This window comes from Myotis daubentonii, chromosome 1 (assembly GCF_963259705.1).
Source record: "Myotis daubentonii chromosome 1, mMyoDau2.1, whole genome shotgun sequence".
In the NCBI taxonomy this organism is placed as follows: Eukaryota; Metazoa; Chordata; class Mammalia; order Chiroptera; family Vespertilionidae; genus Myotis; species Myotis daubentonii.
The window spans coordinates 117,768,233-117,788,353 of NC_081840.1; the positions used below are offsets into that span (position 1 = coordinate 117,768,233).

The 20,121-nt window shown below is 37.1% G+C and overlaps 1 protein-coding gene across 1 annotated transcript in view; it reads left to right on the forward strand.

Annotated features, from left to right (window-relative positions):
- MDGA2 (MAM domain containing glycosylphosphatidylinositol anchor 2) overlaps window positions 1-20,121 on the forward strand; it is a 951,352-nt gene that overhangs the window by 393,293 nt on the left and 537,938 nt on the right. The window contains 1 exon segment of the mRNA XM_059659042.1: window positions 17,377-17,516. Within this exon segment, the coding sequence (XP_059515025.1) occupies window positions 17,377-17,516 (140 nt within the window).

Here is a 20,121-nt window from a genome sequence, read left to right on the forward strand (position 1 = left end):
AGAATTTCCAACATAACATTTGAAATTAAAGTTGGGTGAGTGGTGCTGTGAGAATTTAAGCATACAAATTTCACATTTAATACTAAGGGCTATGGCTACAAAAAATATTTGTTATGTATTTCTTTGCTCAAAAAATTTAGGGAAATGCCATTGTCAGAGATAGGTAGAGCTCTGCCAGAGCACTGTTGCTTTGAGTGCCTGATGCAGTTAGAGCCCAGACAGAGATCTGGAACTCTGAGTTGCTCTGAGTCCATATAGTCTTCTAAATTCTTCCCGACTATGCCAGAGTAGGTTCCTTCTCGAACCCTACCCACTGTACTAACTGTCGGGTCCAAGCCCCTCTGCCTAGGGCCTGGACCTTCTTGAATAGCGGATCTTAGACAGAGAAGCCATGAGAAGTTGTGGGTATATAAGAATGAGTCTTTATTGCAGAAACCAGTGGCCATAAGCCATTAGACAAAACAGTTCTTCGCAGCAAAGTCCATACAAGTAGCTGCACACCAGCTGGTAAATACATATTTTTCCCACATAGTAGCATTAATCTCTGTACCCACAGCTATTATCTGAGCAGCTGCACGCTGCCTCTAGAAGACCTATAGCTTTACATAGTAGCAGCATCTGAGCTCTCCCTTAGAGCTACAGCTTCAGTATTTTCTCCAGCCTCTCTGGCTCAGCAGCTTCTCCTGTCTCCCCTTCCCAGCACACAGGCTAGTCTCTGAAGCTTCACATAGTAACTACCTCTGAGCTTCTCTCAGCACACTGGCTGGATAACATGGCAGCTATATCTGAGCTCTCTATGAGCTCTTAGCCTTACATCATAGCAGTACCAGCTTTCAGCTCTATCTCTGCTCTATAGCCTTTTCCCTAGCCTACCGGCTAGTTAACCACCATGCATATTACTCCTTAGACAAAAAAGGCCTCTAGCCAGCAATGACATCAATCATTTGACTATAGAAGGGTACGGTGTACCATGAGATCACTATGACCTTGCAGCTGTATTCAGAGTGGCCTTGGACATTCTAGCATATTCTCAACAAGGCCTCCACATTCTAATTAGCTTTGACTATCTGGGGACTCTGGTGTGGTTCCCACAATCATTATTTAGAAGTTTGTAATGGAGAATATAGGTTAAAGATATAAAATTAAATAGAAAAATCTTGTGTACTTGTTAAGTGTTATAGGTCACCCATTTGACTTGCTACTACCTTTAAGATTTTTGTTACATTGTAAATTTCCTATATTTTTTGTTTATTAACAAACAATAACATTAATAACAATCATCATCATGACAATGCTTAGAAAGGATATTTATGAAATTATTTAGGAAAAGGTTTAAAGTTGAGAGCAGAATCTTGCTCGATGGCAAGCCAAAGGAACACAGGTGACTGAGGAGGAGCAAAGTGGGAAGAACAGTCCCTGGGGCTTCAATTAATCCATGACCTGGAATATGACAGATCTAAGAATTTTCCTGAGGGATGCCATGCCACTTTGCCAGAGAGTTGAACCACTGAAATACTTATAGGGCCATTCTCAAAACCTCATCCTCAAATGAATGGAAATTGAATTGTTTAAGCAGAAATTTTGAACAATTTCTCAGCTCCTGTATCTATTCCTTAAAATTGTCAGAGCTTCATATCTAAAAAATTAGAAGTTGAATGATAATATTTACTAATACCTACTTATGTTTCACATTGCATGATTCAGACAAATATTTTTAATTTGAACTCTTAGGGCACCAAGTAATTGAATATTTTTGTTAACTAACAGAATATAAATTAATAGCAATTCTCTTTCTGTATTCTATTCTCTTCCCCTAAATTCTAAAGGAATGTCTGGCCCTAAAATAATGGGGATACAACATAGAAAAAGAAAAAAAGTATTTTTATTTATGTATAATAAATGCATTTAACAAATTATATTAATATGTTTAACATAATATATACATATTTAATATAATATGTAATATATACAACAAAATTTGTTTCTAGTATAAGGCAGAACTACAGTTAAAACTGAACTTTGACAATGTACTACTAACTGTTGCTGGTAACTCATTTTTTCAAATTTAAATTAAAAATATATTTTTAGGATGTTAGGGAGAACTAGAGATTGTCAAAATAACATGCATTGCATAGGTTCCCAGCATTTGCTAAATTCTTAGTCCATGAGAATTTTGCCCTGGAAGAGTCAGAATAATTTTTGCTTTGTGATCATTGTTCTTCTGTGCAGTTTAGAAGCAGACTTAAGGTTTGTTGTCACCATCACCATTGATTCCTCTATTCTTTGATCCGAAAGGCGTTTTTGTGATATGCTGAAGAACTTGTCTTTGATGGGGCTAGTCACAGGCAAAGGCAATGATTTCTCAATGGAGAAAAACAATGGGGAAATTGGCAGTTCAGATCCTCTAAATTCTCTGCCTGCCATTGCTACTCGTAGAGAAGCAAATTGAAGTTTTCATTTTTGTCATATTCTGTAGTAAATCTCATTTGCTTTCTTCATGAGCTAGACTAGAAAAAATAATGGCTCTCTCTAAATACCCAATTTGTGATTAAGTTTGGAGCACAATGATGAGACTAATTTGATTTTAGTATTTTCTAGGGCTTTATAAATCTTTCCCCCCCCAAAAAAAAAACCTCAAAAGCTGTTAATTTTAGAGAAGGATAAGTCTATTTAGCTATACATTCAGTCTAGAGGGGTTAAAATGATGTAATTAGTACTTATAGCTTCAGGAGTCCTGATCTTGTGAGATACTGTGATAATTCATAAGAAACTATTAAGATTTGGTTTAAAGAATCTTATCAGGATTCAATGACCACATTATACGTGGCTTCTGACATTAGTTTGATTTTAGAGGGAAAGAAGACCTAATCAAAGAGTTTAAGAATCAAATGCTGTCCCCTTTGGTAGCATTAGAGTAGTCTTTCTCTCTCCTTCACTCTGCCCCCTTCCTGACTCAAAGTACATAAAGAATGGCATCATAAAAGCAAGATTGTGAAGTATGTCTATCTTAGCTTTTTTTTTTTTTTTTTTTTTTTTTTTTTTTTTTAATAGTCTATGACCTAGCCTCCAAAATTTCTGGAGTAGTTCTTTTTTTCTAAAATGTACTGATTAGGTAAAGACATGATTCATTCTTCAGTTGGAGGCAGTTCAGGACATGGTATAGGATCCAGTAGGAAACCAGTAGCTTCTGTATAGGATGTCACATTCCTATCTAAGAAGGGGTAAGTGCAGCTCCCGATATTCACTAAGTTGGGGTACCCAGATTAGTTCACAAAAGTGTTTTGTGAACAAAATATGAGATTACTAAAATATTTTATTGACTGTTAAATATTTTCCAGGTATAGGTCAAATGTTTGTCTTGAAAAATACTGTGTAGAATATAGTGAGGGGCTTCAGTTAGGAACATACATGGGGAGACAGGACATAGATGTCTAATGGCCTTGGATAGCTGTTTTAAACTTGGTGGCCCATGGATCCTCTCTGGCACACATGTCAGAGTTGTCAAATGCTTTCTTTGAAAACAGTGTTGAGAACTTTAGATTCAGTGAAACATGTTTTATTTTTTTCCATCAACAGTCTTTGAAGTTTTAGCCTTAGATATTAATAGATGTTCCTAGATGAAAACAATGAAAGGTATTTTAATGAAATATGAAGATAGAAATGTGGAAACTTTCATGCATAAAATGACAAAAATATATATATTGTTTCACTTAAGAAAATTAGTAAGAAAGTCAGATTAGTATTTTGCTGTTATGTATTCAATTTTCTGTGAATTTAGCACCTTGATTTGAAAACGATAGAGAAAATGACATTAAAGATAGTTATTTTGCAAAAAGAATTGCTTTTACCTTTGTTTTAACATTAAAATTTAAATTGCATTATCACTTTATTTGTTTAACTTTAAATTCTTATGAACATAATTACATTGTTAGTAAATGTCATTTTCTTTTGATGACAAACTTTCTCCCATCTTAAATAGTATCTATCACATATAAACAGATAACTTGAGTTTAAATTAAAAAATAAACTCTTTGCTTTAACTTATTTACTAACATCTAAAAATCATGTCAATTCCTGTTATTTAGGAAATAATAATAGCTGCTTTCCAAAACCTGCGACTGTAGAATTTAAAGTCTTACCTTACTTTTGGCTTTGGAGTGTCTTTGGGTGACTCAATAAAATTATAACAATGTGACTCAACATGTGCTGAAAAATAATAAAAAATATTCAAAACCTTTTATATTCAGAGCTCTTCATCAAAGTTCATATGAGGTAGATATGATCTTCTTTTGATTAAATCCAGAGTCATCAATAGAATGTTAGTACGTTCATCTTACAGCTCATCAAATTGTTTAAATCTCTGGATGTGAAGACTACAGATATGAAGGACCAACTATATTTCTTCAAAAAAATATAAATGGATTTGCACTGTTCAAACCTATGTTGTTCAAGGGTCAGCTGTAGTAGCCTGTATTGTTTTGAAGTGTAAAATAAGTCTATAATTTTAAAAGATCCTTACAGTTGCATGGAAGCAAGCTATGACAGGTCAAAATCATTACAAAAAATTAGTATCTTACCAAAATGATCTACTTTTCTGCCTTATTATTTTCTTAACATATACACGATAGAGCAGAAATCAGACTCCTGTGGACTGAGGATTATGAAGCAGGTGCAGAAGTGTGGCTCAGAGTGTGCACCATTATTTTTATTCACCAGAGTGTAAAGGAAAGATAGGAAGATAATTGTTGTTGTTCTGTCTCCATTTTTTAATATGGGAGAGATTAAGCATATTTATATGCTGTGGGGATTAACCTTGATTGACTTTGTTTACAGAAGAGATTAGATAGTTTTGAGAGACTTTTGCATATGTGGTACAGAAATTGGCAAAATTAAACTTGTAAATTGTGAACTAACAAAGAAAAAGGGGAAGAATAGAAAGTGAGAGATTTTAGGGAAGTCAATTTTATACAAAATGATTCAGGATACTAGGAAAATGGTATAGTATCGTATTGGCAAAAAGAGTTAGGATGGAAATACTATCTGTGTGTGTGTTTTTTTTTATTTATTTTAGAGAGAGGAAGAGAGAGAGAGAGAGAGAGAGAGAGAGAGAGAGAGAGAAACATCAATGTGAGATGGAAACATCGATTGGTTGCCCCCAGAACACACCCTAACTAGGGACCATACCCATAACCTGGGCATGTGCCCTGACTGTGAATTGAACTGGTGACCTTTTGGTGCACTGCTGACACTCAACCAAGTGAGCCACAGTGCCCAGAGCTTATTTCAAAATTTTTGATATAACACATCAACACAAATAAAAGAGAAAAATGGTAATTGGCGTACGAGCTACCCTTTTCATTGGCTAATCAGGGCTATATGCAAATTAACTGCCAACTAAGATTGGCAGTTAACTGCCAACAAGATGGCGGTTAATTTGCATATGTAGGCACAATGCAGGGAGGCGAAAGGGAAAGCAGGAAGAAGCCCCCTGCCACTGACAGTGATCAGAAACCCAGGGGGGAGCTAAGAGCTGGGGGGCAGGGCAAAGGAGGCCCTGGGGCCTCCTTTGCCCTGCCCCCCAGCCATGATCAGAGAATCAGGTGCCTTTTCTGCCCTGGCCAGTGATAGCAGGAAGTAGGGGTGGAGCCAGCGATGGGAGCTGGGCACGGTCGAAGCTGGCAGTCCCGGGAGCTAGGGGTCCCTTGCCTGGGCCTAAAGCGGAGCCCACGATCGCGGGGCCGCTGCAGCTGCGGGTCCCCGCTGCCCAGGCCGGACTCCTCAGCCAGAGGCGTCAGGCCTGGGCAAGGGGCCGATCCTGTGATTGGAGGGTGATGGGGGTCAACGCCTGAGGGCTCCCAGTATGTGAGAGGGGGCAGGCTGGGCTGAGGGACACTCCCCCCCCCCACACACACACACCCAGTGCACGAATTTTGTGCACCGGGCCCCTAGTATATATATATAGTACTTCTAAAAGATGATGTCTTCCATTCTTTTTACTTACTCTTTCCTACCTGAGTTCGTAGTTTAAGATACTGTGTCAATCTTCTCTTCCCTTCCTTTTTCAGAATTATCCCCCAGTTTGACTGTTAAATTACATATTGTATCTAAAGGCTTCATCCATAATTATTCCTCTTGTTGTTGACAAAATATTATTTGTTTTTTATAATGTAAGTAATTATTATGTTTTTTTTAAATAATGTAAGTAATTATTCTTTGCAGTCCTGAGATGGTGGTATAATATTGCTAAAATGTTCAATTTTATACTTACTATTGCTTTTTACTTTTTGCCCTAATCTTGGTTTGACATACTAAGACCTTTTTTCTCCCTTTCAGTCAAAACTCACCTCATTCATTTTTTGACCCCACTGCTCTATAGCCGTATCTCATTCAGAATTCACCAATGGCATCCTAACTGTCAAAGATAATGACCTTTTGTCTACGTTCTTTATTAGCTCTGTAGTAACTGACACTGTTAGGCATTTCACCATGACCATTTCTTTATATAAATTTTTAAAGCACCACATTTTCTTTGTTTTCCTTCTAGTTATCAGAATTATAATCATACTAGTACCATTCTTTGGCCCCCCTCTCTGTATTGATAATTTATATTCTTCAGGTTCTATTATCCTCTTAGCTTCTCACTTTATGCTCTAATAGCTCTATTTTGAGATTTTTGTCTCTTCGACTGCTATCAATCATAAACTGCCATTTAAATATTCTAAGTTTTTATGCCCAGGAACAGCTTGCCAATTGTTGGTCCAATCATAATTCGCATTGAAAGCTGGATTCTTTATCTTGTCTCTCAAATATTCATATTGTTATATGTAATGTAATGACTATAAAGACAGAGGTATTAGGCAGAGGAGTTATCAACAACTGCACGATTAATTATGGATGAGGCCTTTAGATGTAATTTAACTGTCAAATTGGGGGATCATTCTGGAAAATGAAGGGAGGAGAAGATTTACATAGTATCTTAAACTACTAACTCAGGTAGGAAAGAGAAAAAGTAAAAAGAATGGAAGACATCATCTTTTAGAAGTACTATACACCTGTGTTATATTAAAATTTTTGAAATAAGCTCTGGGCACTGTGGCTCACTTGGTTGAGTGTCAGCAGTGCACCAAAAGGTCACCAGTTCAATTCACAGTCAGGGCACATGCCTGGGTTATGGATATGATCCCTGGTCAGGATGGGTGCCGGAGGCAACCGATGGATGTTTCCCTCTCACATTGATGTCTCTCTCTCTCTCTCTCTCTCTCTCTCTCATCAACAAAAAAAAACCCATATTAAAAAAATGAAATAAGCAGAAGAGACTAAAAAAAAAAAAAGCAGAAGAGACTAATTATTGCCAATGTTCATTAGCTAAATGTAGGATGTAGAAAAGTGAGAAGTGTTCTATGAAAGCATATAATCTCTTAGACAATAGAACAATGGAAGAAAATGTAATCCTATATAATAAAGAGCTAATATGCAAATGGTTGTCATGCCCTCTTGCCCTCCTGCCCTCATGCTCTTGCTCCCTTGTGCCCTTGAGCCCTTGTGTTGGGGCCAGGGGACCTGAGGCTGTACCCCCTGCCCCAGCACCAGGGACTTGTCAGGGGACCTGAGGCTGTGTCCCCTGCCCTGTGGGGCTTTACGGGGGTGGGGCCAGCTGGGTCTGGGTCACCCACAATTTTGAGGCATGCGTGGCTGGGTGGAGACTTGACTCTGGGCCCCATGGCGCTCCCTAATCTATGATAGGAGGGCGATTTTCATGTACATTTTACTAATTTTCTTTCATCTATGACACTTCTTTATAGAGAAAGGGCAAATAGCAATATTAAAATATTTCCTCTAATTAATTCCCTTTTAATGTTCATGAATTTCGTGCACCAGGCCACTAGTTATTGTTATGTTTGTTTACAAGCAAAACTGAAAAAAAAAAACAAAAACCTAAAAAAAACCTGCATGACTGCTAAGAGAATATTATTAAGCAGCAATGCCAACTCTATTACCTGTATCTGGCAATGGTAGAGAAATAAAATGTGAGGTTTCTTCTAACTCTTTGTCTCTGTCTGTCTCTCTATCACTGTCTATCTCTCTACAGAATCTAGAGCAATGGTTTTCAATCTTCCTAATGCCACAACCCTTTAATACAGTTCCTCATGTTGTGGTGACCCCCAACCATAAAATTATTTTTGTTGCTACTTCATAACTGTAATTTTGCTACTGTTATGAATCATAATGTAAATATCTGATATACAGGATGTATTTAGGTGACCCCTGTGAAAGGATCTTTCCACCTCCAAAGCAGTCGCGACCTACAGGTTGAGAACCGCTGATCTAGAGCATGTAAGATTTGCTGGTGCAGGGTGGTTTACTGGTCCCTCACCAGGGCTTCTAGAAAGGATCTGGTGAGAATCCCTCTCTCTATGCTACCTATCCCAGAAGATCTGTGACCTGCACTAAGAACATAAGTTACCACAAACTACTATAGAAGAGTGACAAAATTTGCCTGGTAATTTGAATTCCCAGAGAATAGTTGGAGCAGATATTTGAGGAATTCACCAAAGTACAAAACTCTAATTTATAACTAGAGGCCCAGTGCATGAAATTCATGCATGGGTGTGGTCCCTAGGCCTGGCTAGCGATCAACGCCTGAGTGTCTGGTGTGGAAGGGCAGGTACCAGCTGACTTCTGGGCCCTGGGAAGCACCTGGGCCTGTGGGCCCTTGTGTGCCCCCCTCCGCCTGAATCATCGGGCTCCTGCCTGGCTCCCTTGCTGCCAATGCCCATCATGTTCCACACCACCCCCTGGTGTCATAGCGAGCGGTCCAACTGCCAGTCGAACTCCCGGCCGAGGGAACAATTGCATATTAGGCTTTTATTTTATAGGACTAGTGGCCCATTGCACGAAGATTCGCGCAATAGGCCTTCCTTCCCCTGGCTGCCGGCACCGGTTTTCCTCTGGCACCCGGGGCCCAGGCCTTTGGTCCGACTGCAGCAGCGAGGCTTGGCTCCTCTGCTCTGGCTGCTCCCAGCCCCTCCTTTTTTTTTTCCAGTTCCTCAAGCAGAGCCCAGGGCGGGCTGAAAGCCAATTAATCGCCATCTTTGTTGGGTTAATTTGCATTGTCGCTCTGATTGGCTGGTGGTTGTAGCAGAGTGGTGGAGTGATGGAGTGATAGTTAATTTGCACGTTTCTCTTTTATTAGTGTAGATTCTTAGAGGAAAGAAATCTCCTACTACTAAACTTATTACTTGCAAATAACAGTGTGTCCTTTGGGAACAGTGCCTATTACTGGAAAAAGCTTCTTCCTCAAAATCATTTTGCTTCTAAGTCCTCACTCTCACAAAGCCCTCCATTATTTGGTCTCAGAGTCCCTCATCTCAACCCTCTCCCACCTGCAAGTAATGTAGGGTTTGTGGAGGTTAAGAGAGTATCTTCTATTTAAAAATAACCTTCTTTCACCTAGTTAACTGAAGTATAAACTTCAGTGCATCTTAAGATTTTCTCCCTCACCTTCACATTCAATTAATCTCTAAATATCTCTAGCAATATCTCTAACATAGGTCTCTCTCCTCATTTCCATTCTCAGGACTATGCCCCATTTCCATTCTCAGGACAGTGTCTCTTCTATGTCTGGAGACATAATGGAAAGGTGAGAGAGTGGTACCAGTGTCAAGGTTCAGAATAAACTATAAACTGCATGGACCCCATTTTACTGTAGTTATTTCCTAAATGCTGCAGGCAGCCTTTTACAGACATGCCTTTGAACACATTGTTTCCTCTCTCTGTAATGTTCTTTCCCTTTAATTCCTACCACATGCATCTTTCCAAGCTACATTAAATGTCACTGACTTTGTGAAATGTATTGGAATCCCCCAGGCAGATTTAGTTATGCTCTGCTTTGTCCTTTTACAATACTTCTGACTTTCTTCTGTTAGTGTACCTATCCTGTTCAACTATAATTGCTTTTTTTAAATAGATTGGACAGACAAAATAGGCTGTAAGCTAGAAGACACAGTTCATACCACTAATCTTCATGTCCCCAGAACACAGCCTTACATCTGATCTATAGCAGTCGCTCAATAAATATGTTTGAAAGTCTGTGTATGAGATGAAAGGCTGAAAATACTGCTGGTTCTTGTCATTAGAGAATAATTTATTTGTGTTCCTTCTCCAACAGAATACAGACAGAATTTGGTTTAAATTTCAAAAGTATATTTTAACAAGATAAAAGAATGTCTCTCTTTTGCCCTTTTAGGCTGAACTCTGGAACCCAAAGCCAGCTTATTCAAATTAACGGAGTTGATGTGATTAGTGTTAGGAAAGATTTTATGTAATGGGATTTGGTTTACTGCACGAAAATTTGGATGAATAAGAGTCTCATGCAATGTTTTAACATTTTAATTTATTGCTGACTCTATAGGGCAAAAAGGGTCATAGCCCTTAGTCCAATTTTAGGATGATGAATTGAGGATTTTTCCAAAACAGCAGAAGATAAAATACATTGCCTCAGATATAGTGTTGCAGATTGCATTTATATTTAAAGGGAGTAAATTCAGTGCCACAATAATTGATATTGTGCTAAAATAGAAGGCTGATGTCATTATAGTGATATTTGTTAAAACAAATTATAAATTAGTTACTAAATACCTACTCTTTGCTCCAAATTATGTCATATGGGGCAGATGCCAAAAACATGCTCCGCCTGGCAAGGTACTAATTTAATGTCAGGTTAGAATGTTAAGAGGAAAGAGAATAAATAGGAAGTACATATCTTCTGGAAAAAAAGTAAAAGAAATCATTGCTAAGTAATTCAATAAGGTATCATGAATATTGGCCCATATATCAGTCTGGTAATTATAGCTGAGGGAACATCACGAACAAATATTCTTAAAAATGTAAGTATCCCTAGCCCAGGGGTGGGCAACCTTTTCGTGAGTGTGTGCCAAAACCAGCAAAATCTTTGACTCGAAATTCTTCTGTGTGCCAACCCTAATTTTTTGAGAACATGTTATGCCTACTTGATATCTCTTAAGGTGTACGTATGTGAAGAACCTTGAAGAAGTAATAAAATTCATTCGAGCGACAAAAACACAGTATATGATGATGAAAAATACATTTATTTTTTAATGTATACATGTACACTGATAGTCCGACAGAAAACTTTATGACTCCGTTTGATATTATCAGTGGGACTTTTGCTGCTGCATCACTGATGACAGAGATTTTACATCAGGTTTATATTTTGTGACCTTCAGAGATATGCACGAGCTAGTACTTTCATCTGTCAGGCTACTCCTATTACGAGACTTAACAAAATTCATCACTGAGAACAAAGATTCACAAGCGTATGTGGATGAAAACATGGAGAGTAATGCTGTTGCAAAGTTTTTTAAACAGAAAAAATTTTCTGGAATGGCATTCCAAGTCCTCAATAGTTTGTTTTCGACACTTCTCTCTGGTACTCCTGTCTCTAATCGCCTTTTTTCAATGTTTTCCAAGTCAACTCTAAGGTCAATAAATTTCTGCTTCCAAATTGAGCTATTCTGAAATTCAATCAACTGCATTTCAAAGTCAGCCATGTCTATGGTCTTTAAGATAACTTGTTATGTAAAATTATTTATTTATCTAAGATGTACCTACACTGAATTTATCTGAAAAATAAAAAAGTCGATATTAAGAAAAAAATTGTAAATGGAAGATTGTAAGAGAGGGTTTCGCGTGCCAGCAAAAGTTACTGGCGTGCCATGTTTGGCACGCATGCCAGGGGTTGCCCACCCCTGCCCTAGCTCATTCTCCACAGATCACTGGGAAGAGGAGTCCAACCAAAAGAAGATGGGCACATGTGCAGTAAAGTCAGGTTGATGTAGGGAAGGTGCCTGTTAGTAATTAACAGAGATCATTGACTAAAGAGTTTGGAGCTATTACAAGCCTGTGAAAATTTGGGGGTGCATAATTCCCCAAACAAAGAAGTTCTCTCTCTTAGCTCTTGCCTCTTGGCTCTTGTGTCTCTCTTGCATTCACCCATGTTCCCTCCATAGTATCCATGTGGCCCTGCAGACTCCCACGCAATGGATCGATGGACTGCAGTGGGGAGCACAAACGAAGCCAGCCTGATGCTGGATTGGACTGTGCAGACATGTTTAATCACAGCCCTGCTAAGGGCACATCTGGACTTCTTCCTTGGCAGGACCACGGGAAATGGGAACCTGGAAACTCAGGGGTATAATTCCACGGAAATAGAGGTTTCTACAATATCTCATCCTCCTGTAAAAGTATCAAAAAATTATTTTTCTCATGACATCCCAAGAAGCCCACTTCCACAGGCAACTGGTGAGGATAAGGAGAGCTCCCCACTGAGAATATAATGACCTTTTTTCATAGCACCTAAATGCCAAGTAGAGGGATAGGGACTTTGTGAAATGTCATCAGAGACATTATAGATTCTAAGGCAGGAAAAAGACATGAAGAGAATAAAAAATTCAAAATATTTTGTCAGTTGTAAGATTTCATGAATTTGGCAGGAATTGGAGACAAGATGGTGAGTGAGGACAACATTATATTGGTTAAGTTTAGAGCAATTACACTGATTATATTGTTGATCTAGTTGTGGCATAACTTTTTCGTGAACAGTTTCTCAATCTTTTTTTATTGCCATAGTCTAGTTTAAGTCTAGTGTGGGAGTTATTTGGAACCCTAATTTAATTATAATCAGGCTAGATTTTTAATAACATGAAGTAGTGAAAAGATCAAATGACCACTGATTCTTGTCTCATTTAGGACACAACTAGCTGCAGGCCTGTAGCCAGGTCACTAGTTGTGAGGACAAAATATTTATTTTCCTTCTACCATTCTAAGTTCTCAGACTGTATTAGTAATCAAATTATCCTAAAACAGATTAACAGGAAAACATAACCAAATTTATTAAGTATGTACACACAAGGGTTCCATAAGAATGTGAGACCCTAAGGAGTTAACTAAGGAGAAGGGATTGTTGTGGTTTGGGACTTCAAAGGGGAGGAAGGCACTTCACACAGAGGTTGAAAAGCAAAAGCTTGGTTAACAATTGTTTTCTGGGCCATCTTTAACAATGGGACACAGAGGTCTTTGGTCAGATGGGTCTTGCTAGCTCCTCCCTGTCTATCACACACTAGTTTATATTACACTATGTTACCTACAATGGTAGTCCCCTTCCCTGAGCAGGTACTCTATCTAAATCCCTTTAGGCAATTAGGGAGATGAAAAAGTTTTTTTCCTGTGTCTTTGTTTCTTAAAAATAACCAGCTTACAATGATCAATAGCCCAAAGGCATATTTTGGGATAGCAAGCCCTGCTTCCTCTCAATGTTCTCAGACTTTACTTCTAATTTGAAAATAAGAGCATTGACCTGGATGAGCTCTAAGACCTGTTTAAGTTGATTTTTCTGAAGAACAAAGTAGTTAACGGAAGCTTCCAAAATGTTCATCTTATCATTGAGCAGTTGAAGTAGTGAACATTTTGAACATTTTGAGTAAGCATTTTGTTTATTTATTTATTATTTTCATAAACATAGTCTATTGCTTTATTTATTGAGGTATACTTTAATCAATTTCAACAATGTTTTATAGTTTTTATAGAAATTTGCATAATTTTATTAATTTTTTCAATATCTTAGATATTTTTGATGCTATTATAAAATACCAGTTTTTATTTTACTTTCTAATTGTTTCTAGTATAGAGAAAAATAATTATTGTTTTGTATATTGAATTTATATTTTTTTCTTGAGTCAGATACAAAATTGCTTAATGGCCTACAGGACAAATTGTGTCATTTAGAATCATCTTTCAACTGGTCCAAAATTGGTTATATTCTCTCTCAGACAAAAATCATGCAAGGTACCATGTAACTTCACTGCCAGAAGCCGGTCCATCCTTGCATATGTTTCAAGGGACCTGGAGTATATAGCATACTGTTCTTCATATGTTTGCTCCCCTTAGCACTATGTGTTTTAACCAAGGTCACCTCTCCGAGAAGCATTTTGTTTATTTACAGTTACAGTTAACATGAAATATTGTATTAGTTTGAGGTGTACAACATAGTGATTAGACACTTATGTACCTTATGAAGTGATCACCTTGATGATTCTAAGTACCCATCTGGCACCATGTATAGTTATTACAATACTAGAGTCCTGGTGCATGAAATTCATGCATGAGTAGGGTCCCTAGGCCTGGCCAGTTATCAGGGCCGATCAGGTTCCTCACCTCCCAGCCTCCCGCCTCCTCCTTCCCTTGCCACCTGCACGCCACCACTGCATGGTCCCCCGCCCCCACCTTCCCTCCTCCCCACCTCCCCATCTCCTCTTTTCTTTGATCCCTCAGCTGTGACTAGTCACCCGCCATGTTCCATGCTACGCCGTGGTGGTCAGCGCATGTCATAGCAAGTGATCGAAATCCAGGTCTCCCGGTCAAACTCCCGAGAGGACACTTTGCATATTAGCCATATATATAATTATGGACTATATTCCCTATGCTTTCCTTTATATTCCTTTTACTATTTTTTAAAGCTGGCAATTTTTTCTTCTTAATCCCTTTCATTTTTTAACCCATCCCCCAGCAGGAGTTACTTAGCACACATTTTAATGCATAGGAGCAAAAATACATGTTTGACACTTACAGTATGGGAGAGTATTTCATCCTCATATAAAATAGGCAGTAGCTGCATGATGATTACACTATATAACAATTACCTTTCCCAAGAATGTGTTAAAATATAGAAGTAGCAGAAAATTAACCCTTGTAAATGAACACAACGTGCAGACTATATAATTTAAATGTTTTAAATAAGCTACTTATTTGCATAATGGTATTTTGGAAAGATATATCTTAAAATAGCAGTACTATTCATTGACTTGAAATTAAAACAAAACTAACAAGTATAAATTTGTCTGGAAAGGATGTCATGTTCCTGTATAATTAGATCTATTAATAAACGTGGGCTATCACTTATTAAGCTAAATTTGGCACTGATATATATTTCAAGGTAATGGACCTATATTTTCTATTTAACAATTTTCTATTTATATTTTGCAAGTGTTTATTTACTGTCATCAGTTCGCTAACCTCTACAATGAGTATACAGTGGTATAAGACAGATCTTTTAAAATAAGTAACTCTTTAGTGTCACTTGTCTAAATTGAAGTTTAAACGTGATCACTAGGGAGTAAGTTGTAGGAAACATTGTATGACATATATGAGAACACCTACAGAAACACTACAGATAAGGATTTCTAATGTTATAAAACTAAAGAAATGTACAGACAGCATCCAAAGACATGGTAGAGAATTTTTGATAAATTGGTTCCATAGACCAAAAAAGCATTTGATTTAAGCATCATTTAATTTTTTAAACCAGTGAAATGATGCTTAGCATGAAGTTCAGTTATTTGAAAAAATTAAAAAGAAAAGACTATTTTATTCCTTCAAGTATTTTCCTTCAGTCCACAAATATTTAAAAGACCCAGGAAATTATTTCTGAGAATCTGATCTAAGTAGCACTGTCCTGTCATTATCTCAGATGTTTGGTAAAAATGCAGGTTCCTGAGGTTTTATGCATACATAACACCAGGTTTCTGTGTATTCCTCTGAGTCTGTATTTTAAACAAGTTCCTGGGAATTTATTATGCATACTGAATGTAAGAACTACTCTTCTAAACATACTCTGCATCTTTATCCTACTGTTGGAAATGTTTACATGTCATTTGATGCTGGGTATTGAAGAGTGGAATCCTAAATTTGAAGGCTGAAGAACAGGACTCTACTTGGGTATTCATAAAGAAATTGAAATAACCACTTGTTTTATTTTCCATAAGTAGCTTTCTATCTTTCAATTTCTGTTTGAAATTGAGAAGAATAATAAAAAGGCCATTTTCTATTATTGAAATCTGTGAGTGTTCTATACATTTGTGTCACATAAAACAAAGTTTAACATAGTGAAAACTTTTTTATTATTATGTTTTTATAGATTTCAGAGTTGAAGGGAGAGGGAGAGAGAAATAGAAACATCAATGATGAGACAGAATCATTGATTGGCTGCCTCCTGCATGCCCCCTATGGGGGACTGAGCCTATAATCTGGTCATGTGCTCTGACCAGAATTGAACCATGACCTCCTGGTTCATAGGTCAATGCTCAACCACTGAGCATATGGGCTGGGGGAAACTTTTTATTTTCAGGACACGATTTTTTTCCAGAAGGATTTATTTTTCCTTAAATTGAACTTATAATCATTTTATGTCTTTCATAAAATCAGTTTATTATCAAATTCTGTAGGATTCATTATACTTTTAAAGTTAAAAAATAAGAATTCCAAATATGCTGCATTCAAGTGTAAGCAACCACAGCCTCTACTAATAATACTGCTGTTTAGATTGAGATTACTATCAGGACATTCTTGAGATTACTACTGTTCTTTACCTGTAGGTATATATAGCCTTTTCACTTGCCTTTAATTAAGATAACTCTTTCTCCCTCACTCCCAACTATATTATAAACTAAAATACTGCATTCACAAATGGTGATGATCTCCAATTTGAAGGTAGCAAATGATGGTAATCTCCTTGATGACAGGAAACATTTATCTAAGTTTGTCATGACATGAAGTACAAGTTTTTACATATGGTGGGTTTCCAGTGATATGTGAACCAATGGGTGATCACCAGGTTTTATTGGCTTGTGGGACACTGAAATAGGGGAAAATTATTTATGTTGGTCAGCTTCATGAGAACTACATCTCTTTTGAATCAGAATTTTATATTTAGGCATCAATGATTTATTGACTTCTTCAGTGGCTTAATTCAATGATCATCTTTTGATCATATTGGTATAGTAATCTATAAATATTGAAAGCTAAATGGTGTGCAATTCCTGATATTTAAATCTTCTCATTCTTTAGCTTCCAGAGGGCTTATAAAATTGATAGAAAAATGACAGTGTCTGCACTTCAAATTCCTTTTTCCTTACCAATAGTCTTCATTTACACTAACTAGTATTTGGACAACATCCTTTACTATATTAAAATTTGCATTTCAGAAAGGAAAGGACTCCTTAAATTTTAACAATCAAATTTTATTATGTGGTTTTGTAATGATGGTGATTTTCTGAGTTACCAGTTTTCTTTCACCACCCTGTTCCCCCTTGACACATTAAAAATGTATTGATGACTTTTAGATAAATTCCAAAGTTTTTGTCCAGCAAAATTTTTAAACCCTTGGGGATTCTAAGAGTGGTAAGCTTGATAAATTCTACTCTGGTAAAATCCAATAAGAATTGCTTTTATAATGAGGATGATTCATGGGAAGATGGTATACTTATCTTTTTATGTATCTTGTCTCTCTTCCTGACTCAACAGCTCCCCCTACGGTTCGTATTGTGCACTCAGGGTTGGCCTGTAATATTGAGGAGGAGCGCTACTCTGAAAGAGTCTACACTATTCGCGAAGGAGAAACCCTAGAATTGACCTGTTTGGTCACTGGACACCCACGTCCACAGGTGAGTCCTGAACCGTGATATTTAGGAAAACTATTTAAGTTTGTGTGTGTTTTAGATTCAAGCATGGGGGTGTAATATGCTGATTGCTGAACATTCAAGCTTGAGGTATTCATGTGGATTAAATAAAAAATTGAAATTTTTGTTTTTCCATTGTGAAAAATTTGGAAGACACTTTTAAGGAAGCTATTTAAAACAAAACTACAGCCCTGACCGGTTTGGCTCAGTGGATGGAGCGTCGGCCTTCGGACTGAAGGGTCCCAGGTTCGATTCCGGTCAAGGGCATGTACCTTGGTTGCGGGCACATACCCAGTAGGGGGTGTGCAGGAGGCAACTGATCGATGTTTCTCTCTCATCGATGTTTCTGGCTCTCTATCCCTCTCCCTTCCTCTCTGTAAAAAAATCAATTATATATATATATATATATATATATATATATATATATATATATATATATGTATGTATCTATATCTATCTATCTATCTATCTATCTATATATATATATATATTAAAACAAAACTACAAAATTATCTCAGTAATATAACTGAGTAATATAATTGATATGGCGATTAGTTTATGTTAGAATGTGGAACATGATTTCATGATGATATAATTGCTGCTGAGGAAGCGCTTGTTCTAAAACCTGTGATGTATGAAGTCATGTTTATTGTCCTTAGTTGTTATATTCATAGAAACCTTGGAAAACAAGTGCTGGTAGGTGCTTTATGCATTCAGATTTTCAGAGTCATCACCTACAGCTTTTGTAAGCTATTTAATAGCAGGAACAGATACTGGGACTTTCAAAGGGCACTACAGTTAGAAACAATGAGCAAAGGAAAGCCTTTTAGGAGTGAGAGACAGGGTTAGCTATAAGAGAATATAGTAGGTTATGCATCTATAATGTAAAAATTTACCTCGGATACAGAATATTCAGGATGTTTTACTCATTAATTGCCCATTTTTATTGTGATATATTTAACCTGACTAGTACAAAATGTACATTGGTAATCAACACAAACACTATGATATAACGTCTTATTTGGTAGAAAAAGTTACATATTTTAAGTTTATGTGTTACAGAGAAAAAAAACCCAGCTAATACAACTATATAGGGGAAAGTAAAGAGCAATGTGAAAGGGGGGATTAATGGTGATGGAAGGAGATTTGAACTTGGGGTGATGGACATAGATACAATATGTTGTATCCCAACACAGATGATGTATTGTAGAATTGCAACTCTGAAAACTATAGTTTTATTGACCACTGTTACTCCAAATAAATTCAATTAAAAAAGAGCAATGTGGAGATTTCATGACCCATCATTTTAAGCTTGTCTTTTGCTCCTGCCTTCCTTAATGTTTAATGCTCAAGGATATTATGATGCTATAATTTTGACCCTGAAGAAAAAATAAAAATTAGCATATGAACTTCTAAGAATGAATAGATTGATAGAGATAGCTATACTTAAAACTAAAATGGTAAAATATGTCTTGTAAAACTCATTTTGTTAATAATATGGAAAACCATAAAAGTAATCCTATATAATAAAGAGGTAATATGCAAATTGACCATCACTCCAACACAAGATGGCCACCCCCATGTGGACACAAGATGGCCGGCAGTTGTGGGCAATCAGGCCAGCAGGGGAGGGCAGTTGGGAAGGACCAGGCCTGCAAGGAAGGGCAGTTAGGGGTGACCAGGCCAGAAGGGGAGGACAGTTGGGGGTGATCAGGCCAGCAAGGGAGCAGTTAGGTGTCGATCAGGCTGGCAGGGGAGTGGTTAGGAGGTGATCAGGCTGGCAGGCAGGTGAGCGGTTGGGAGCCAGCAGTCCTGGATTGTGAGAGGGATGTCCGACTACCTGGTGGGATCTGGCCTAAACCCACAGTTGGACATCCCTTGAGGGGTCCCAGATCGAATAGGGTGCAGGCTGGGCTGAGGAACAAACCCCCCATGCACGAATTTTGTGCACCGGGCCTCTAGTCTGGGAAATAACAAAAAATATTAAAAATATTGTAACTCATTATGGTTAAAATTGAAATTTACTATTAACTGAAAATTGATTAAAGAATGAAATTGACTTAATAAAATTGATTTCTACAAATTTGACCCATTATAATCAGACTTGGTAGAAAAAAATTGCCAACCTGGACACATAAGGACTGAAGTGATAATTTTAAAACTTGATATAGACAAAAAACTGATATGTAAACAATTCTTATTTTTAAATGAATAGAGAAAACAATGGAAGCCAGTGAAAAGTTTTTATTAAAATTTAGGGAGCAGAGTGAAGGAGGTCAATTGGGAAAAAAAAGGGGGCATCTATAATACTTTCAACAATAGAGTTAAATTTTAAAAATAATAAAAATACATCTTTTCACTAAAAACAAATTCATAATATGTATAAGCATTTAAGAGATAAATTTGTATTTCTCAATGAAGCTTTTCTACATGTTTTTGTTTGAACATTTTATAACTTAATGTGAGCAAAGTTCATGAAATTTCTCAATAAAATTGGTAGCATTATATGTGTAAAATAATTCATTTATATACATATTTCAAATGTAACATATCAAATATTATACATTAAAAAAACCACCAGCCTTACTCA